At 41.8% G+C, this 22,628-nt stretch overlaps 1 protein-coding gene across 4 annotated transcripts in view; it reads left to right on the top strand.

Moving 5' to 3' along the window:
• Window positions 1-22,454, top strand: part of NEO1 (neogenin 1) — a 395,751-nt gene extending 373,297 nt beyond the window's left edge. For 3 of the 4 annotated variants that reach the window (XM_059714916.1, XM_059714914.1, XM_059714915.1), the window contains exons 23-28: window positions 5,524-5,762; window positions 6,933-7,025; window positions 13,203-13,361; window positions 15,470-15,724; window positions 16,091-16,227; window positions 19,564-22,454. In XM_059714916.1, coding sequence (XP_059570899.1) covers window positions 5,524-5,762; window positions 6,933-7,025; window positions 13,203-13,361; window positions 15,470-15,724; window positions 16,091-16,227; window positions 19,564-19,647 — 967 coding nt within the window. In that variant the 3' untranslated portion in view covers window positions 19,648-22,454. Of the gene's footprint in view, window positions 1-5,523; window positions 5,763-6,932; window positions 7,026-13,202; window positions 13,362-13,606; window positions 14,006-15,469; window positions 15,725-16,090; window positions 16,228-19,563 lie in introns of those variants that run through there. The other variant, XM_059714917.1, reaches the window with a different exon arrangement.
• Window positions 22,455-22,628: the final 174 nt, after the last annotated feature.

Genomic DNA, 22,628 nt, shown 5'->3' with positions numbered 1-22,628 from the left:
CTCCCACCACCCAGCTGCTGGCTGCTTTGAAACTTGAAATGTTTAGAAATGTTTTGACTAGCCTCATTTTGTTTCGAGGCTGTTTCAAAGCCCTTTGTTTTGATTCGATTTCACTGTTTCGAGCTTGAAATTAGTGAAAACAGCGTTGAATCGAAACAGACGGCGAAAATTTGCACAGCCCTATTCTGTAGTCTTTGTATTAGTCCAAAATAGTAGCATAGGAGTTGGACTTGGAATTCACTGGCCTATACGTGACTTTTGTCAGCTGGACATAATATGCTTTAGTCAGATGCAGGTTATTAGGTTCTATTTAGTAGTAACTGGATAAAATTTAACAGCCTGTGATATTTAGGAAAGGAGACTTAGTGATTTGATGGTCTCATAGATTCATAGATGTTAGGGTCGGAAGGGACCTCAATAGATCATCGAGTCCGACCCCCTGCATATGCAGGAAAGAGTGCTGGGTCTAGATGACCCCAGCTAGATGCTTATCTAACCTCCTCTTGAAGACCTCCAGGGTAGGGGAGAGCACCACCTCCCTTGGGAGCCTGTTCCAGACCTTGGCCACTCGAACTGTGAAGAAGTTCTTCCTAATGTCCAGTCTAAATCTGCTCTCTGCTAGCTTGTGGCCATTATTTCTTTCCTGGGGGTGCCTGACTGACCAGTGACTGGTCTCCACTGACCTTAAACTGGATGAATATGTGCTCGTATTTGCAGTAGCACAGCAACACAGCTCCCCACCAGGGCAGCGTCAGCTCCAGCCATGCCAATTGCAGTGGTGCTGTCAGCCACCACTGCAACAGTAGAGCCTTTTGCATCCCCCACTACTCACCACAAGAAAGCCAGCACCTGGGCTGCAGCTCTGGTTGCCTCCCTTAGCTATGTTACTGAATACTTAACACTTTAGTAAATGAGAGAGGAAGAAAAGTTGATACTAGAGGTGCACCAATACATCGGTCCCATATCGGAGCAGCACCAATATAGGGACAATTGAAAGCATTGGAAATTGGCCTTTTTTGCCTAATGTGGCTGATAATGTGGGCAATAAATGTCCCGTGCATGCGCACAGCCGCAGCATGCACGGGACCAGGAGCACAGCACAGCAGCTTGGAGACCTAGTCGGTACTTTTTTTTGGCAGGATCTTTTCCTTTTTCCTTCCATTATTGAGCCACCTCATAGTTTGATTGAAGCTTTTTTCCCTTCTGATGCTTCATTGCTAGCTTCACCATTAGGTCTCATCCACACAGAAGTGATGTGTAACACTGTTGTTCTCCCGCACTCATCCATCCTTGACCTGCCTCTGTTAGGACAAGAATCCCAGCTGTTACAGAATTTCCTGACACGTCAAGTTTGAAAACTTAGATCTCAGAAATTGTCTTAATTCAGTGTGTCTGACTCAACTGGCGTTCTCAATATAGATGCTAACCTTTTGTCTGAAGTCAGAAATATTGAGTCATCCAGCTCCCAAAGCTCTCTCTCAGTTCTTTATCCGGGTTCATATAAAGCAGCTGTCACTTTGGTATCTGAGCACCTCAGCAAATTATAAAGTGTCTGAGCAGATATTGTTAAAAGCTGTCTCTTTGTAAGTCTCTTGTGGTCCTTATTCATACTGAAGTCATGTTGACTTACCCATTGCCAATTTTTTACTATACTTTCCTAAACCATTAATATTTCCAGCATACTGGAAATTCCAGTATCCAGGCTGCTTTCTCACTCTAGAAACTTAAGCACATATGAAGTGCCATACTGAGTCAGACCACTGGTCCATGTATCCCATGTTCATATTTCCAGCAGTGACAGGGGTGGATGCTATATTGAACCAGATATCTCTAGAGTGATCCATTCAGTACTCTCCCAGGCATCCACCATTGTTGGTTTAGAGATGCCAGAGAGAAGTAGACCCATATCTTTTATCCTTACATGACTTCCTGTCCTCCAAAGACGGCCTGCTTTTTTAAAACTCCATCAGTTTGCTCCTCCTGTCTCCCTGACTACCTGGATATCAGTATCTTTCCTCTCTTCCTTACACTGTTAGGTACTGTACAGAAATAAGCAGACAGTTGGAACTGAACTCTAGCCTCTGATTTTCTTAAGGGATGTGCTTCAAAAAAAATCTTTTAGTTTGTCTTGCATATCCCACAACTTCCCAAACTAGGCTCCAAGCAACTTTCATCTGCTAATAGCAGTTTAGATCACCTGAGGAAATTGAAGGTGTTCTCCATTATATAAAACTCTTGCATCCTTATGAAATATTGGTTGAAAATCTTGAAAAGAAAGAGTCCTTTTGCAACTCTCAGCTATGAATGCATCACTGAATGCTGTTGCATGTGGAATCAGTGTATGGGTTCATTCCTATCGGGGTTCCACACTTCGATACCACCTGATTTAGAGTGACTACTTCTTTGTCTTCACCAATAGAAGAGTATTTTTGAAAACAAAAAGCATGGATCATATGCAGTTTTAGGCCAGTGATCTCATACCCTGATTAAACAGTAAATGAATCCTAAAACTCCACAGTATATGAAATTTGAATCTGCAACAACTAAGATGAAGCAGGTTTATGAAATGGCCCACTGTGCAATTCTGCTATTTAGGACTGAATTCATTTGCTCTGTCAAAACTGTTCGTTTTCATTCTTCCCAGCTGCAGAAGACTAATTCTCACTCAGCCTGTCTTTGTTTTTACCCAGCACCAAAGTTGCCTCCTCAAATGACAAACTCATGTAAAGCAAAGTAACTTATAAAAATGACACAAAGGTGAATACATCTAGATTTCAAGTGGACTAGAGGTAGTCTTAGCTGTCCTGTAAGTCAGGCATGTCAACGATTTGGTGGATCCGGCCCATAGAGTTTTGTGATCTGGCCCGTGGATGTTGGACTGAATTCATTGCTGTGTGCAGTGTGCACCAAACCCAGCACTAGGGGTGCTGTATATGATGCTTGCTTTGGACTGGCCCTACGTGTTGGCTCTGGGGTAGGTCCAGATTGGACACACAGTTTGAGCCAATATGCAGGACTGGTCTGGTATGGGCAACACATGCAATGCATGCCAGCTGCATGGGGCACTGGGGGCTGATCCAGGCAAGCACTGCCTGTGACGTCCCACCAGACTGGCTCTGGGACCAGTCCAGATTAGGCCCACAGACCAACCCCACTCACAGGACCCAGTGGACAGGGCCAGGTTGGGGCGGGCACCTCATGCTGTGCGTGCCTCGAATTGGGACAGCACACACTGCATGCAGCCCTTGGAGTTGGTCCAGGGTGCGCGTTATTATTGTTGTATGGTACTTGTCATAGCAGAAGATGAGGTGTGAAAAGCCTTGATGAGATGTGATTGGATGCAGCCCCAGTACAGCGTGACTGTCCTGCAGGAACCTTGAAATTTTTGTCGGGATTTTTTTTCATGCATCCCTGAATGGAGACTTTTATTGAATTAAGGACATTGCCAACTTGATTTTCCTGCTACAGCAACCCTTGAAATAATATTTTTGTACAGTTTTTCTAAATTAAAAAAGGTTTTCCAAATTCCAGCTGATTTTTACAAGGGTTTTCTTCACAGGAAAGGAGGAGAACTTGAGAGCAACAGCTTCAGTGATTCTGAAGTCCACACCCTATGTGGTGCTGAGATGAGACCCTACAACCTTTAAATTTGGCTCCATTTCCCACAGAGAAGTTTCTCCTGACTTTTCAGGTTCCCTTCAGGGGCAGTTAAGAGGGTGCACTGGTGCACCTGATTCCTGGCCCACCCAAAGTTTAAAACTGACTGCCTGACAGTGGGAGCAGCATTTCTAGTCAGGCAGTGAAGAAGAAGCCAATTGACTTCTTGGCTTATTATAATCTACCTGATTCTTTCTAAACTCTTCATTTCACGGACATTAATAACCCTCTCTTCTTTTTAATGTTCCACTAATGGAGCTATCCTTTGTTCTGCAATTGTGCTGTCTGTTAGCTGTTCCTGGTAATGAAGCTCCTATTTTGCAGCCTTGAAGATTATTTTTAACTTATTCCATTGAAGTTATATTTAGTTTTGCTTCCATCTTAAACTGAATAATACAGCCTATGGCCATATTAGTGAAGCTTCTAGTTTATTTTTAACCAGAGAAAAATGTTTTCTTTTATATATGACAATGTACCTCACCATCTGCACCCCCCTTTTCAAAATTCTAGATCTGCCCGTGGGTACCTTGGCCATAGAAAGAGGAGTTTCTCCATCAACTCATGTATGGCTTGGTGTGGTTCTGTTTGCTAATTGCTTTTTATAATTATCGTAGGCACAGCTTCGTCTTTGGCCCCCTCTACATGTGCAGGTAAAGGTGCAATAGGATCTTATGTGATCTACAAAATCACTCATAGATCCAATTGTGCCTTATTGCCAGTGTAGGGGTGCCCTAATCCTGAATACCTGTTACATGAGCAAGAAGCAGGCTCTCATGGCTGGGAGCCCCCTTTGCATGTGTGATGCAACCAGGACCAAGAGCTTTGTCAGGAGCAGAGATTTTCAGTCCCAGCTGCACCCCACGGGCAGCCAGGACCAAGAACTCTGTCAGGTCTGGAACTCTCAGGCCCTTTAGCCATGGGGCACTGCTGTGGTCCCCCAGATGCAGGGGTATGTGGAGCACCCCCACCCCTGCAGTTGGGAGACTGCATTGACTGTGATCTCCCAACCCCAGGATGCATTGTGCTCCGCGGCACCTGGGAGATCACAGCAGCTGCAGTCTCCCCATAGACTGCCTACACATGCAAATTAAAGCCGGATAGAAACCACCTATAAAGTTATTATGCATTTTCAAGCAATCCTTTTTAAGGCAGGAAGGTTAATTTGCACGTGTAGCCACTCTGTATTGCACAGTTAACAAGGTTAATTGTGCAGTAAATATAACATGTAGATTGGACCTTTTCTTGCAAATTTGGCAGGCATTCAGAAGAGACACCCTTCCTCCTTTTCTGTCCAGTTCCAAGATGGAGGCAGTGTTTTGATCTCCTTGTCTTCCATTTCTAAAAATCCTTGACATCAATCCACCACTTTCACTGCCTCTGTTAATCAACAGTGTTTTGTAGGCACATGAGCTGTATGTGCTTGCTGACCTCAGTAAAATTAACATTCTCGTCATTAGGCTTTAGAGTCAACGTGCTGTGGAGATAATTGGATATTTTCATGCCCTCTTGCAGCTATTATTTGAAGCTGTTTTTGCAGACTCCAAACTACAAACTACACAGCATGGTTTGCATATGCTTCACATTTAGACAAGTGTCTTCACAGCTATAAGGGTTGGACACTTACTATTTTGTTAATAGAAGCTTTGTTTTGGCAGCCTGTGGAAGATTTTAAGACAAAAATCCATACGGAGTCGACGGTACCGTTCCTTGCAGTGTGGAATTCACATGTCTGGCCCAGTCAATAGCTGTCAGACAGCTGGATAGTACATCTGAAAACAATCAAAAAAAGAAATTAATTTTCATATATAAGTAAAAATAATAATAATAATACGGTTAAGAATGTTTCATTTATTTTCTTTTTGCAAGGAAACGAGCTGCCTGCAAATCAGTGAATGGGTCTCATAAATACAAAGGAAACTCCAAGGATGTCAAACCCCCAGATCTCTGGATCCATCATGAGAGACTGGAGCTAAAACCTATTGATAAATCTCCAGACCCCAACCCAATCATGACAGACACCCCAATTCCTCGTAACTCTCAAGACATCACACCAGTTGACAATTCCATGGATAGCAATATCCATCAAAGGCGGAACTCTTACCGGGGTGAGTGAGCTGTACTGGAGTCTGGATTTTAACTGTGTAAAATTAGATGCTGTGCATCACTGCTGTATCTGGCAAAAAAAAAAAAAAATCCTTTAACTTAGCTAAAAATTTTGTTTTTAGAGTATAGTAAAACTTTTTATTAAAAATAGGTCATTCCTTTCTAATTTTCCTAACAAACAGGTTGAGTTCAGCACTAGTTTTACAGGGCTCTCTTGATCCATTAGTGTGTAGGGAAAATACCTCAGTGATTCTCATATGTATCAGTATACAAGAGTTGATTTTTGGTTTTTAATTTGCAGTATTGATATGTACTTCAGAGACTACTTTCTCCCTTATTCCCCCATCATAATCCCTAAGATCAATCAAGAGCAGCCTCCTACAAGTATTGTCAATGCACCAACCTCTCCTAGCGAAAATGCATGGAAGGTCATTCTCCGCAATTGCTCCTTCCCTCTGGAACTCCCTTGCCCTTGAAGCCTGCCAGACCCCAAGTCTGGGCATCATCCAAAAGCACTCTAAGACCTTCCTGTTTGTGCAGGCTTTTAGCAAGCAAGGCTAAGCTGAGATACTGTTTCATACTGGGGATGGGGGAAGGAGGGAGAATGGTTTTCTGTTCTGTTTTAACACTCTATCTATCTGCTTGTATAAATTATTGTGTTCTCTTTTGTGTTCTCTTGTTTTATAAGCTATTTTATTCTCTTTAGTGTAAGTTACCCTGAGCTTTTCCCAGGAAAGGTGCTATATACATCTAGTAAATAAATAAAATATAACAAGTTAGTAATCCCAGAATTTGATAACAAACATCTCATTATGACCTTGTTCAAAAAAATGGTTGTTTAGAGTCATCTTTACAGGACTGAAATGGTCATACTACTGCATTTCTGTAGCTTGAGCTTGTGGAAGTCTGGACTCTGGTTCCAATACAACATAGTGTTTGTACACTGCCCGTCTCCTGGCTTTTTGGTAGAGAGTAGTGGAAGAACACTATTTAGCCTGTTAACCTCAGTTGCTTGTTAGTCATGACTTGCAGAGCTGTTCCCAAAGAGGAGAGTCCTGTTCTTGCATCCTGAATTAAATATAGATATTTATCAGCAGCAAAACCATCCAGTTGTGAGCTACTTTAAAAGGACTTGGTTCTTTAGTAAGTAATCTTCAGTTTTCTTCCTGTAGGACATGAGTCAGAGGACAGCATGTCCACACTGGCAGGAAGAAGGGGGATGAGGCCAAAAATGATGATGCCGTTTGATTCTCAGCCACCTCAGCGTAAGTCAGCAGCTTTACTTACCAGCTATCTCAGGCAGGAAGAATGGCATGTGTTTGTAACTGAAAACAACAAAATGAGGGATGATAAGTTTAGTTTTTTCCTAGCACACATGCATGTCCCCCAGATAATGTTGTTTTAGACTGTAATGAGAACATCTTGAAAAGGGAGCAATGAGCCCTTGTTATACCTGAATGCTGACCCTTCATTTCATTGACAGGAAGCTCTGGGTGATCTTTCGCAAGTAAGCTTTACCTACTTTTTGAAAGAAGTAGCTCAGAAAATGTAACTATACATTTTGGAAAGAACAGTTATTTATTGGCGGTATTGCCAGGGAAGGAGCAATGTATTCTTTTCCTTTTTTTTCTGGACTATTTTAAGGCTCAATTCCTTTATCAAACAGTGTTTGCCGTTCAAAAAAGCCTCTTTGAGAGGAAAGGGAAAATGGACACAGTACTTGGCTTCCGTCCTTAAGGACATTGACCTGAGCCATTGTCTTAGTCTTGAGTAAAAATAAATAGGGGATTATGTTGGTCTTCCTAGATATTTTTCTTTTTCACAAAAGCTACCATGTGCTTTTATCAAGCACAACTCAGCAGAGGCATAGCGGGGCAGCTTTGCACCCTGGGCAGCTGCGGCTCATGGGGCAATGCCAGCTGACGTAGTACAGATGGCAGTTGCTGTTTTCATGCCTCCCTTCCCCACCAAAGGGAGCGCCCAGGGCTGCTGCTTTTGTCACCCCCCTCCTGTGTGTTACACTACTGCAGCTCAGCACCCCAAGCAGTGTCTGATCAAGGGCAGAGCAAGGTTAGGCATCAAATGGGAAGGCTGAAGGTGCATGTGTATTGACAGAACTGGGAGGTTAAATTTCACAGCACCTGCCTAATCAGAGCGTAGACATTACATTTACATATATCTCTACATCCAGATAATTAATCTCATAAGCAAGTGCTCAGATGTTTTGAGAAATGTTTTAAAGGCTGGTTCTTTTTTTCTACAGTTCAGCATTTTATTGCTTTTTTTTATTTGCCTAAAAATAGATAACTATGAGCTCTCCCATGTTTGGTTTTCTTGCCCCTCTTTGCTTTTCTAGATAGCGTGACGACATGAAAAGTTTAGTTTCTGAATGTTGTAGCCTACTGTTTGTTTGTATTATGTTCCATTATTACCAATTTACCAATTCTAAGGATGACCAATTAGTTTAAAAAAAGAACAAAAGCTCCAATTAGTGCTTTACCTCTAATGGGGAAAGAGTGGAGGAGATACTAGGGCAGGGTTTGATTAGCATAGCTATCAATAAAATTGTGTGAGCTATTAAATGTATATGCTTAATGAAGAGCTTCTTGAGTCTTGTATCTGAAAACTCTTCTGCCCTATGCCATGTGTTATAAGAAGCATTTAAAGGCTTCAGACTTACATTACCCCTGAAATTCAGACCCTAGTAGTTTTATTCCCTTGTTCTTTCTTGATATTGAGAATAGATTTTTTTTTCCAAAGAAAAATAGTCCTTCAGCATGGAGCCAAGAGCATCTACAAATAAAGGCAGAAAAGGCCAAATTCTGAAACGTGCAGAGCACCAGACAGCAAGTACTCAAGAGAGGGCCCTCCACTCTCATTTAATTCACGGGGCACAGAGGATGCTCAGCATCTTACATGATCAAGCTTATAGCATAGTGCAGATGATTGAATGACTAGGGTCTGACACTGATGGGTATAGATGCAGTAATTATTCCAGGGAGGTTGCAGAGTCCAATTCTCTGTGTAGATAGTTGCCAGGTCAACATGACAATGTTGGCAGAAATAAATGAGCATGGACATGATCTTTGCAAGTAACATTGAATCTGGCATTGATACGTCCTTTTCTGAGATTGGACATGCTGTTCACTTGAACAGATTACGGGGTTTTTTATTCCACTTCAGATGCATGCTTGCCCAGAAAGTTTAACTGCATTTGTCTGTGGTTGAGTTCTTACCTGCCATAGATACAGCTGTCTCTGTGTCAGGGTAACACAGTGTACTGAATGTCAAGGAGATATGTAAATGTCTTCCTGTGCTTCAAGGGCATCTTTCAGATTGTTACAATGACTTTGTGTTTTACTTAGATTTCTGTTCAGTTTATGAGCACTTCCACCTGTTAGGATTCTGTTTTTATAGTCAGTGAAATATTCCAGTAGGCTGAGACTTGACTTTTTTTTTGCTTTTAAACATTTTACATGAGTTGTGGTAGCAATAATGCGACAGGGACAGCTCTGAGCCTGCAATTCAAGTTTCTCCTGCGTTGTATAGGAGAAGTCCTTTACGTTTGGAATTTACCGCAAGAATAAGTGTTTGTATTTTGTGAGAAGAGGCAAACATATCTATCCTTGAGGATATCTTCATGGTGCAGGCAGCTTCTTTTCAGGAAAGCATTGCAAAGCCCAAAGAGGACCATTTCGTATTCCATCCCTGGGATGGTATCACTAGTACTTTACCCTCCTCCTCCTTTTGAAACCACCTCCTTGTTGCATCAAACTTTTGCTGCTGCGGATTATGAAAGAGAACAACCCTAACTGGCACTGTTCCTCTGTAGGTATCATAGAGATGATATATAGCAGAGGTGTCAAACTCAGCTGGCCCCCTGGGCCAGAAGAATGGTGCAGGGCCAACCCTATGGACCAGATTGGGCCCACAGACCTTTCCTGCACTTCCAGTCCAGGACCCAAAGGGAAGAGGCCTGACATCCTGGACGCATGGCTGCTGCCATTGGAATAGGCTACAGTGCCAGGCACCTTCCTGTAGTTTTGCTGAGGCTCTAGCACCCCAACTCTTACCCAGTACTTGCCTACAGCCACAGCAAAGTCCCTCATATCAAGGCTGTGGGCTGGGTGACCTGGCCGTGGAGGCTGTACTCAGCCCTCAGGCCATATGTTTGACACCCGTGATATACAGGGTCCGTCCCATCAGGGAGTCTAGACATCTGTGTCATCAGAGCTCCTCTTCTCTATCTTTTGAATGTAGTTAGTAATCTCTATAAATAATACATTAGGGCAACTATAAAATACTATTCAATTTGGGAATAATTTGTGGGAAGAGTATGGTTCCATGAAACTCATATTACAGAAATGTTGTATAGCAAAAAATCTTTTAGGCTCCTTTGCTTTGCCATCTGAGAAGAGACATTTTAAAAAGACTATCAGGAAGCGCAGTGCCATTTTTACTGGGTCACACCCCTTTTTCAGCAGTTTGAGAACTGTTTATCTGTTTCATCATGTAGCCATTTAGGGTTCTTGAAATCAGTGTCTGCCCAATGTTTTTCTTATACTGCATGTTCACTTAAGATGTTGCTTTTTAACCTATAAAGCTGTAGGCTGTTTAAGTCTGGAAACCTGATAAATTGATACTCAAAGTAGACTGAGTTCAGCATAAACAGGCAATGGCTTGTGACGTCTCAGTCCTAATCCCAAAACTGGGGATTTTGACTGGGGTCTGCTGGGATTTAAAGTTGGAGGTCCCTGGCTAGAGGGCCGTGCCCCTCCGCTCGGGGTCAGACTAATTGCCATATTTGGGGTCAGGAAGGAATTTTACCCCGTAGTCCAATTGGTATGGACTGCGGGGGGTTTTGTGGGAGGTTTTGCCTTCCTCTGTAGCGGAGGTGTGGCCCTCTGTTTGGGATGTCTTGAGTATATATTGACAAGCTTTACAGATGCAGAACATTGGCTGCCAGGCTGGTCCCTCTGCTTTACCTGTGGCAGTTTAGGGTTTTATGTCTTGTGTTGTGTCAGGGTTGACAGCTTTTTACTAAAAGGTCAGATTATGGATTTGCACAGGATGGTTTGGATAGGGATGATCCTGCCTTCAGCACTGGATCGGACTAGGTGACCTGTGGAGATCCTGCCCGGCGCTATTTCTCTATGATCCTCTGACAATGTTCTCTGGAATTGTCCCACAAAACAGGTCATGTACCTTGTTTGGTCATCAGATCCTTACCATTAGCATTGGCTAATCTTCAGGAAACACTGCAATCCCCCTTTTTTCCCGCTGGGATTTGGAAAAAGCAAAGGAGTTTTGAATTGTTGTTTGGCAGATACTTACGTAATGCAAAAATCTTGATGAACTGTATTATATTATACATTATAACACACATTTACTCTCTTTGAAAGAGGCTGAAGCTGTACATATGGGGGGAAGGGGGCAGTTCTCTTCAACTTGAAATATTGAAAATGTATAGCTGGTTCTGTGTAATACTAGCAAAATGCCTGTCATGAGTGACAGGGGTGGGAGGAGGATGTGTGTGTGTGTGTGTGTGTCTCCCCGCCACTCCTGGTCCTGCCCCACTTCCCGCCCCCCCCCCCCCCCCCAGCTGCTCCAGGTCCTGCCCCACTCCCCTCTTGCGGGTATTCTGGGTTGTGCCCCACTCTGACTACCACTCTGAGTCTAGCCCCGTCTGTAGAGGCAATTTCCTGAGAGAAAACTTGATTACACCCAAGAATTGCAAATCTCTGAATACCATATTTTCATGCATGCAGCACACCCCAAATAAAACACAATCAAAAAAGATTGTTTCCAGAGTCATAGCTGACTGTGTGACATTGAGTAAGTCCTCCTGGCAGCATAGTGTCCAGAAAGTGTGGCACCAGGAGGTTCCTGGTGTTCACAGAAGAACTTACCCATGCCCCATAAGGCTAGGCCTCAAACCCTTGCAAAAGCAGGACCAAGACATAATTCTTTCCTGTAACTAGTTCTTTATATAAGTTCCTGTAAATGAATTGTTGTTTTCACAAGCCTCATCAAAATAGTACCAGCAGGTCACTTAGTGCTTTGGGCACAAGCTACAGTACCCAACTAATAGTTATGGGTGTAAGAGGGCTAACGAAGGACTCTGACATCTTGGCAGCTGCACAGCATGGCCAGTGTCCCCAGGCTTGCTTCTTTACCAGTGAAGAAAACAGCTTCCCTGTTAAAATACGTGCCCTTTTGGGGTGCTGATTTTAAATGGGGGGGGAGGGAAAGGTGAAAGGTGCCTGTTGTATGTGAGAAAATATAGTATAATGCCTCTCTAGATCTAGTCACATCCTCTCTCCCATTGATAGACTGTTGGGTAGAACGGATGGGTAGAAACGGAGCAACCTGGCAATACATATGTCTTTATAACTATTTTGAATGCAAAATTGAATGAAGACAGACAGCAAGCCCTGAGTATACTAACTGCTTTAAATGATTATGGATTCATGTGGTGTATGGCAGAGTTTGAGGCAGTATATTTGGGGACCTTCAAATTCAAGAAAGCAACCAACTGCAGCTCGGTTGTTCTTAGGGTAGAATAAGCTGTGGCCTTCAGCATCTCTTCCTGTGTTCTGTACCTACACCTACCTTTTTTCCCATTTCATGATCAGTCCAGTGTTGGAGTCTGCCAAAAGAACTACATCCTGTGAAAGTCAGTCCCCTGAATCTCATAGTGTAGCATGAGCTGGCATTAGAAAAAGCCTTGCCTCTGTTACTGTTACCAGAACAATCTGGGAAGAATGCACGACCAACGCTGGTATCTTGAGCAATATGAATGTTCATGCCCCTCAAGTAGAAAGAAAAATGAGAGAAGAAAAAAGGCCTCCAGTTTGAATATGTTAAATAAAAACTGCTAATTCTGAGCAGAGGGCACGAGCAAATCTTTTGTGTCTTACCCCATGCTTGTCACCATCTGTCTAGCATTATTTAATTAAGCAGAGAGACCGTATTTCATATTTGTTTGCACTCACTGGGAAATTAAATTCTCTCAGCCTGAAATGGTTTTCCCAATTTCAGCTCATGTTTATATTCTTCTTATTAGGTCTAAAGTTTACAGTCTAGAGTGTGAAGTGAAAGCTCTAAAGGGAGGATGCTTTAATTTTCTCAAGAGTAGCAGAGGCCTTTCAAGGAAAGCAGGTCTCCAAGAGAGATGGATTATCAGCATAAGAAAAATGATTGAAAAGAGCTGTCTTCATTTTTGTTTCTCTTTTTCTTATCAATTATTAGTGTGTGGGATGGGGAAGGAGGGGGGTGAGTGGGGAATTTGATAGAGTCCTCTTGGTATTCCTCTCAGTCTGATACACGGCTTCCTATCTGGTACTGCACCTCTGGGGGAGAAGGGAGGGATGCAGTACATTTCTTTGTGTGCATGCTTGTCTGTATGTTAAGCATTTTTTCTGTCTTGTATTCATTCACAGCTGTGATTAGTGCTCATCCCATCCATTCACTTGATAACCCTCACCATCATTTCCACTCCGGCAGCCTCGCTTCTCCAACTCGCAGCTATCTTCATCATCAGGTCAACCCATGGCCGATTGGCACGTCCATGTCCCATTCAGACAGGGCCAATTCTACAGGTGAGAAATGATCAGACAGCTGTCTTATGAAAGGGGAGCCATTCATACAACGTGTGGGGGAAAGCGGAGCTTTGAGGGGCACACTCTAGTCATTTAATAGTTTGCTTTGCTCGGTCTCTTGTGATTTTACTGTGAAATAACTTGCCTTAGTCCAGTGGATAACTTTTTCTTTTCCATTTATTAGACAACAATTCTCCTTATTTTGAATTAACCTAAAATTAATGTCTGGTGTTTTTGTTTGGCAGCTACAACTTCAACTGGCATGACACCTTATCCTTGTAAAAAAAAATGTGCTGTGCATAACTGCAACTGCTTCAGCAGTGTGAACCAACTCTGGAAACAGTGTTTGCTACTTCATTGCTAATGAAGACTCAAGAAGAGAATGATATTTTATTTTTGAGCAATTGAGGGACTTGTTAAAAATGTACAAATCTCTTGTTATTTAGAAAGTTTTTTAGCCAAGCATCTGAATTTTGCACATAATGAACATTGGGCCTGGGATATTTGTTAGTGTCCTTTTAAAAGAATGCCTTATAATGTGTATAAATATGAATTTGCATAGTAGAAGTCATATAATATGGTGTCTCTAAGATCTGAAACATCTAGTTTCCATTTAATTTGCATTAAAAAAAACTAATAACTTTCCTGGTTAGTTTCATTTAAACAGCAGGAGGGGGCAAACATTGAACCTGTGCTTTTGAGAGCTGAATGTTAGTTTTTCTTTCTGAAATATGCATATAATCTTGACATTTTCTACAGACTGCGTTCAGGCTTGAAGTACAATTGTGTGCAAGTACAGTTGTTTGCAGTAGGCTGACTAAGCTAGCCAGCACTGTGAGAAATATCTAAGCAACAGCATTGTTGTGCATGCTGGAGGAATGACAATTAGTTAACATCTTAAGATGAAAGTGCCTCTCTAGTCTGTCAGGTTCTGAATCCTAACTGAGGTACCACAAGCAACACTATTTTTTTGGAATGTCTTAGTTGTTGATAGGCAAAGCTTCAAACATAGCAGGAGGATGTTAATATGTAGGTGGAGCAATGCTACTTGTTTTTATGCCCTTCAAGTGATGATGGGAATGGCATCTCTTGCAATCAAAAATCTTTTCTTGTGTACAGTCCCAGTATTCATATTTCTTGAAGCAGCATAATCATTTGCCCATATATCACACTAACGGGAGCATTATATAGCCCTGTATAATTCTGAAGTTAGGAAATATTCTAGTTTTAAATTAGAACTAAGAATTTGCATCATATGCCCTTTTATTACCTAACCAAAGACTGCTGGCCATGCATTATTGTTGTAGGATGACATGGCATGCCCATTGCTTAGCCTTTCCTTTTGTTGTTATGTTCTGAAGCGAATACTATAAAAGGGGCTGGTCACCACTTGGATAGCAAAAGCTCTAAATGTTTTGTCACATTACTTAGGCAAAGTAATACAGTTAAAAGTGAAGCGCTCAAGTGGCAGTAGAAAAAGTATGGAGAGATCATTTCTTTGGCCATTTCATTGAGAAAAGGTCCCTCTAGGTCATCTGTAAAGATGGATGGAACTGCATATTTTTTGACATTAAGGTTTTAGAAAAAGAAATACCCAGACCAGTATCACAATCCAGAGCTACAGCTGAATTATTGGAGGCTTTGTCTCCCCCCTCATGTTTTTTGTTTTCCTGCAATGAGCTGCAGAGACATTGCAGCACCACATAATGGTGGGATAACAAATCATCTGGTTAACCATGTGCCGCTTTGATGCTCAAGCCTGCTCTGATACTATTTGATGCTCAAGCCTGCTCTGTCATAGACAGCTGTGGGTTTTTTTGTGGGGGGCTGAGTTTTTTTTGTCACTGGGAATTGTTATGAGCATATGTCTTAAAGCAGAGCAGTTGCACAGTATGCCATCGGGTTATAATTGTACCGTTCGTGTGTGAATTAACTCCCAAGCTTCTAAGCAGGTTGCTGAGGAAAAAGAACTTGTCCACTGGGACCAGAGCAGGGATATGTACAACTGGGATGCTGTGTGAAAGAAAAAGTTCAGTTGTCTTGGTCAATGAAGAAAGAAAAATCTTCCATCAAAGAGAATAAGTCCCAATTTTACTTTCTCATTGTAGAATCTGTTCGAAACACACCTAGCACAGACACAATGCCAGCTTCCTCATCTCAGACCTGTGCTGACCATCAAGATCCAGACAGTGCCACAGGATCATATCTGGCCAGTGCACAAGAGGAGGATTCAAGTCAAAACCTCCCTACTGCCCATGTCCGTCCCTCTCACCCTCTGAAGAGCTTTGCAGTGCCAGCAGTTCCACCCAGCAGTTCCACATATGACCCTGCCTTGCCAAGCACACCATTACTGTCCCAGCAAGGTGAGTGGGGGGAATAAATAGCAGAGGAAACCTAGAGTTTCAGTTCACATCCTGTACATGGAGAAAGGATAGAGTGAAACTCAGTGAGAGAGCCAACTAGACTGTATTTCACTAATGTAATTTTGAAGACCTCTTATTTTGAATATTTGGGTAATTCATAATGATACTCAACTTCCATTAATTAATTAATTCTAACCCTCTGGCAAATGTTTGCGTTCTCAGACCTCTTTTCATCTTATCACTTCCAAGATCATTCTCTGTAAGTTATAGCCGTCATTCTGGCATTCCAGTGGCAAATGGCAGTATGCTGTGCTGTCTCCCTGCCTAGACAGGAAGAGAGGTTAACCATGGCAGCTTTTTTTTAAGCTTCCAACCATCCAGTTCACTCGGTGAAGACTGCATCGATTGGGACTTTAGGAAGAACTCGACCTCCAATGCCAGTGATAGTCCCCAGTGCCCCTGATGTGCAGGAGACCACTCGAATGCTTGAGGATTCGGAAAGTGTAAGTATCTTCACTGCCAATAGCTTTCTTTGCCAGCACTTAATCAAACCATGATGAATCTGTCTTGATGTTCCCTATGGGAATTATAGTAACTTAGAGCCGAGCATGTGAGCTACTTTGGTATCATTCAGCTGTCAACGGCCTAATGAGCAGAGGCTGAAAATGTTCAAATACCAGTTAACCAAAACTCTGTTACCAGAATGTGGGGGTAATGATCATGCTTACTTAAAGAGAAGGAGGAGCTACCCGAGGCTCTGGTTTCCCCAAGCCTGTCATAATGAAAGGAGGGGCAGAAGAAGAGAAGATTGTTCTTAGACTTCTGTATTTGCAGAAGAACTGCTTTCTAGAGTGATATCCCCTACCAAGTGCTGTTATCTGTACTGTACAGCCACACTGTGATTGTGCTCACATTAGCATTTCATTTCCTGACGCATGTTCTGTGAGCAGGTTGTGCCTGGGTTTGTCTGTGTGCTTTCATTGAACTTAATAGAAGTCATGCAGTTATAGTCTCACATCTTGCTACAAAGTTTCATCCCAAATATAAAGTGTCCCAAGTGTCCAATAGACAAATGAAAGATTAGGATTAAAGCCAGAGTGTTTAAATTTGTGACCCTCAAATTCATCTTTAGGCTCCTACTGAAATTGGTCTGACTTTCAGAGGGTTTGTGTAACTTCAGCTTCTGCTGAAGTCTATGGGAACTGCAGGTGTTCAGCACCTTTGAAATCAGGCAGTTTTTTCAAAGTGAGGAGTCTAACTTTAGGTATGCAACTGTGAAAGCGTTGGCTTAAAATCCTTTGCAGTTGAAGGTACCACAGCACTTAGAATGATTACATTTGCTTTACTATTAAAATGTTACTGGGTACAGGAAATGCTGGCTTAAACTGAAGTATTTCTGTTTTCTTCTCTCTTTCCTTTTTCCCCTCTGTTTTTTCCTTTTTCACATGCATGTTGCTAATTCATCCTGTCTTGCTTTGAATTCTACATGTTTTAATATGTTTTGTTCCTGTGCTTGATTCTTGTACCCCTTTGCCCACCGCTGTTTTACTCTGTTCATTGTCCTTTCAGCTGATACAAAATTCAATTATTGGAGATTTAAAGGGGGGTGATATAGTTAATGCCAATCAAGATGCATTTGTGGATAATGGGTCATCAAACTAACTTGATGGTTTATGAGGTTGGTTGATAAAGGGAGTACTGTTGATATAACAGACTTCAGTAAGTCCTTTGAGTTGGTACAACATGATATCTTCATAGAAAGCAGCATAATGCAAAACCAGTGTCACACTAAAAAATTAAAAACTGGTTAAACGATAGTTCTCAAATGTAATTAGAAGCAAGGACTCGCCATTGACTAAGTGCCTGTCTATTAAAGTTCTCTGAGGACCATTTTTTGTACCATTAAAATTTACAGATGACACAAAAATGAGGGGAACATTAAACAACGCAGAAGGCAGGTCACCAGTAGGTCACTTGGATGTGTGCAAGCAGTATGGATTTCAGCACAGTTGAAAGTAATGCACTGCATCTAGGGAGAAAGAATTTAAGCTTGTTTACAGCATGGGGGGACTGTAATGACTCTGAAAAAGACTTGGACTTTATGGTAGGTAATCACCTGAATCCCTGTCCAGCCAACCCAACCAAGTGCTTGGCTAACCTGCTGTTAAAACCTGGAGTGGAGGAGATTCTACAACCTCTTAGGTGGCCTGTTCCAGTTATTAGCTATCACTTCTTCATCATCAGAAAGTTATTTCAAATATTGAAACTATATTTCCCTTGTTTCAACTTGAGACAGTTATTTCTGGTCCTTGCTGCAGTTGAAGTGTATTGCATCCCCCCCAGAGCCACAAAGTCCATCACCTTATCATAGAAGGAAATCAGGTTGGTTAAGCATGACTCACTCTTCACAAATGCACGTTAGCTGTTCCTGATCACTTTGCTGTCCTCCAGGTGCTTAGAAATAGGTTATTGGATTTATACACAAATTAGTATTGAGTGAGAGTACAGAGGTTATATTACATGTTTGTTTGGCTCTGATACAAATGCTGCTGGAACATTTTGCCCAGTTGTGGTACCCACACTTCAAAGTGGAAAAATTGGAAAGTGTTCAAAGAGGAGTCACAAGAGAGGTTAAAGGACTGGAAAAAGGGTAGCGACAGATCCAAAGAGCTCAATCTATTTAGCTTATCAATGGGGATGTTCAGTATCACGGTCTATAAGTACCTACCTAGGGAACAGAAATTTGCTAAGAGGACCCTTCAGCCTAGCAGACGCTGGTACAATGAAAGCCACTGCCTGGAAGTTGAAATCAGATGGATTTAAACTAGAAATAAAGAAGCGTGGTTAATTAACCATTAATACCACCTATCAAGGGTCCTTTCTTTATCCCTGAATGTTTGCAAGTTTAGTTACAAAAGAAAATTAAAGCTGCTGAGATAAGTTTATGGAGAGGAAAGGATAACAGAAAGCAGGTGTGATGTGTGGTCTTTGATGTCCCCAGGTTGCAGAACAAAGTGGAGGAGGTTTGGTTTTTCCTGTGCTTTGCTGGTGGCCACATGGGTCTGGGAAGGACCTTCCCCCCCCCCCCCCCCCTTGTTGCTGCAGGTGCTAGAGGGTGGGGGTTTTTTACCTTCCTCAGGAGCATACTGGATGTTGGCTGCAGCTGAGGGTGGGGATTTTGTAGTTAGGGTATGACCCTCTTCCTTGGATCTCTCGAGTGTATTTTAACAGCCCTTGCAGTGGTGGGGCACTGAGTGCCATCATCCCCATGTTTTGCCTGTGGCAGATTAGGGTGTTCCTGCTTTTTGGGGGTAATGTCCCTTGTAGTTGTGTGACAGGGTTATTTGTGTGGCTGTAGGAGTAAGTTGGACAAGTACTTGTGTGGGATGGTATAGATAGGGAAGTTCTTGCCTTGAACCAAGGGGTTGGACCTGATGACCTCCAGAAGTCCTTTCTAGCTCCGCTTTTCTGTGATTGGATACTTTTGTAAAAGAGAGATGATCTAGGTCGAGAAGAGCTATTGAAGCTGAATCCAGAATTAATTCAGGGAAATCCCATTGTCTGTGTTACACATGAGCTCACCCTAGATTTTCATTGATGCCATCTGGCCTAAAAACCAATGAACATATGAATCAATTTCATAACTTTCTGACATTTAACAAATGATTTGTTTCTGCTTGTGTGTTCAGTTACCCATCTCTAAACTTGGCTTTGCTTATTTGTGATTCAGAGTCATATTCTACATAGTCATAGACTGTGCTTTCTCCCACTGCCCATTTCCCTTCTCCTTAAAGAAGGGCAGCTCATCTTGTCCAGTAACCCTGTTAAATCTCCTGCAGAACTATGAACCGGATGAGCTGACCAAAGAGATGGCCCACCTGGAAGGACTGATGAAGGACCTTAATGCCATCACTACCGCATGACCACCTTCACCAGGACATGACTCCAAATCCAGTTTTACAAGTTTTGGGACTCAGCCTTGGAACACAAGGAATTGTACAGAGCAAGAGAAGGACAGAACATGAGAACACACACACAGTACAAACAAACCAACCAGTGCATTAAATGCTAATGCCAGTTAAATAGATGACCTTTCTCGTCCTTGTCCTAAAATGAAGTCATTGCCAAGTTGAATTCCATTTGCCTGCTGAGACCATGCAGGATGGGACAGATCAAGCTGAAATCTATTATCCAGACAAACGGAAAGAAAATAAAAAAAAAAATCAGACTTTGCATTCTTTTTCTGGTCAGGTTTTGTCTCAGTGGTGTGATTGCCCTGCCTTTTCAGTGTTGGACATTTGCATTTATGTACAATTTTATTTGTGTGTTTTTATTTTATCTTTTTTTTATAAAAAGAAAAAAAAGTGTACTCTGAAAAAAAAAAAAAAGAACTTTGTTGTTTTCCACAGCCTAGCCTGACGTTTGACTGCTTGTTCTATTGTATATGGAAATTCATTGCCAGCGTGGGTTGTTCTGTTTTGTTCTTTTTTTTTTTTTATCCTGCGTATAATTACATCCCCTTCCAGCAGTTAATCCATAGCCTTTTGGGATTCTGCATTGCTATTTGTAAGCTTTTTTATTATTTTTATATTATAATTATTAAAAGCCTGACTCTCTCCTCTCATCACTGTGAGATTACCAGTCTGTTTGAATTGAAATGTAACATTCAAAGACTTGTTTGTCGCTTTTTGTGCAGTTTCAATATTTGGGGGGGTGGGAGGGGAGATGGGGAAGTAGCTGGGGAAGGGGGGTGGGGAGCCAGTGAGAAGTTCATTATTGTTGTTTTCCAGTCTTTATTTGTTGACCTGAAGACTGACAAAAATGACAGCATCTTCTGTGATGTCCTTCCGTGTAACTTAAACACATACGGTGTCATTTAGAACCATTGGGGGCAGACTGTTGTTCCTCCTATGAAGTTTTCTTTATGTTTAAGGGCACTAGGTCTTATTTTGGCAACAGTGCTTTCTTTGTTTTATGACTATAATTTAAAGGCCATATAGATCTTAAAATTTTGAAGCGCAATCTGAGCATTAGTTCAGCTCTTCGAACTTACAGCAGTCAGCAGTGCACACTTTGCACAGCACTTTTCTCTGCTGCTATGGTGCTTAAATCTGGGGTTTAATTTATCTGGATCTCCTAAAGCAGAGAAAGGTGGACCTGTTCTAATCCAGCAGTACTTCTTGCCTTTGGAAACACTAAAACCCCACCTGTAGGACCTGTCAGTTGGGTCAATGCATGTGGTTTCACTGTCCCAGGCCATTCAAACAAGGCTTTGAAAAGAATCCTAAATGTACAGCTGCAATCGAGGCAAAATGTATTTTTTTACACTTTTAAAAACATTTGAAAAAAGAAATCAGTGTTAGTGACTCAGGTGCTGTTCACACATCTGTCTAGGAGGGAGGGAAATTAAAAGGGAGCTCCCAAATGAGGAGAGCTGTTCTGGTTGGTTGTTTTCTCTTTGTAGGCCTGCTTGGTTCGGCCATGCCCTGAAATGATGATTGGCATCAGTAGTGTAAAATACTAGCTGCCCAAGGAGTTGATATGCATGTGTTTGGTTTTAAGAAGAGAGGCAAACAAGAATGAATATACCGATGCTTTTTATGTATCAAATCTATTCTGCCTAAGCAGTTGTATGGATGATCTTGAAGGCTTAAATTAATGATGAAAGAGGTAAAGCTTAAAAGTTCTTCTGGCATTCGGTCAGAAGACTGCCTGGCTCTCTGGGAGACATGCCTCTTAGAACATTTAACACAAAATAAGTCAGATTTATTTAATAAAGAAAGGGATAAGACTGAGTTTATTGATCTTTTATCCCTAAGCTGACCCCTGGGCCAGTTTTTGGTCCTTAATGCTAAGGGAGAGAGGAACCAGTGAATAACTCTGGAAAGTACAGCTAGTTGAGACTTGCTTGGAATTTGACTTCCTTTCTTTTCCTGGACTCCTTGTGTGTTGCCATGTCTAGCAGATTTGCTGGTGTTATTTATTATCTGGGCAGGAGGGCCGAGGGGGAGGGATCAGTGAAAAGTGCAACATTTGAACACCCTGGGCCACCTGAAAAATAGTTGTTTAAACCTTTAATCAATACAATTCAGGACAAAATAAGCTACTGAATTTACTTTTAATTAACAGATCACCCACACTCTCCTGGCAGTGGGTGTACGTGCATTTTCCTTTGTTTCTTACCTATACCCAAAGAATGCCATCATGTACTCAGTATTCTTAGCTGGTGGGTTTTTGTGAATATTACTACTTATGTATAACACCATGAATGTTAATATTGCCATTGAAGTTGGGGAGCGGGGAATATTTTTAATGATAAAACAACTGTTCAAAGTTGGTTTTTTAAGGTTAAACTAAAAAAGAAAAAACATTTATTCAAGTCAGTGTACAATCTGTATTGCACTTTTTCACATTTTAACGCTACGTTTTCTTACATATCCTGTGATTTTAAATTTGGAACATTGTGTATCTTGTAGTGTCCTAGTTAAGCTGTGAAGTGGCAGCTTCCTTCAGAGAGATTTGGAGGAAAAAAAAAGAAGAAAAACCCTGTATATTGTTTTATGATTCTGATGTAGGCGAATTTTGAGGACTGCTGTAGACTTCTACCTTTCTGTACAATTTTTTTTTGCTTTTCTGTAGTATTTGCTGTATACTCTATGGCTTTTTTTAATAACTTCATGTTTATTATTTAGTATTGGACGTCCAATACACTTTTTTTAATCCAATCAAATACTGGTCTGCTTGGAGAGTTTGTTCTCTTTTTTTAATCCCGTGCCTTCCATTTTTTAACCCTTTTGGTGACCCACAATTCAAAGTTGTTTTGTGCCTATCTCCTTGAGGGTTAAGGAGGAGAGAAACCTTGGGGGTGGGAGGGGAGGATTCGTGGCTCCCAGGAGAAAAGGAG

This window comes from Alligator mississippiensis, chromosome 11, assembly GCF_030867095.1.
Source record: "Alligator mississippiensis isolate rAllMis1 chromosome 11, rAllMis1, whole genome shotgun sequence".
NCBI lineage: Eukaryota > Metazoa > Chordata > Crocodylia > Alligatoridae > Alligator > Alligator mississippiensis.
This window is presented reverse-complemented; position numbering and strand designations above follow the sequence as displayed.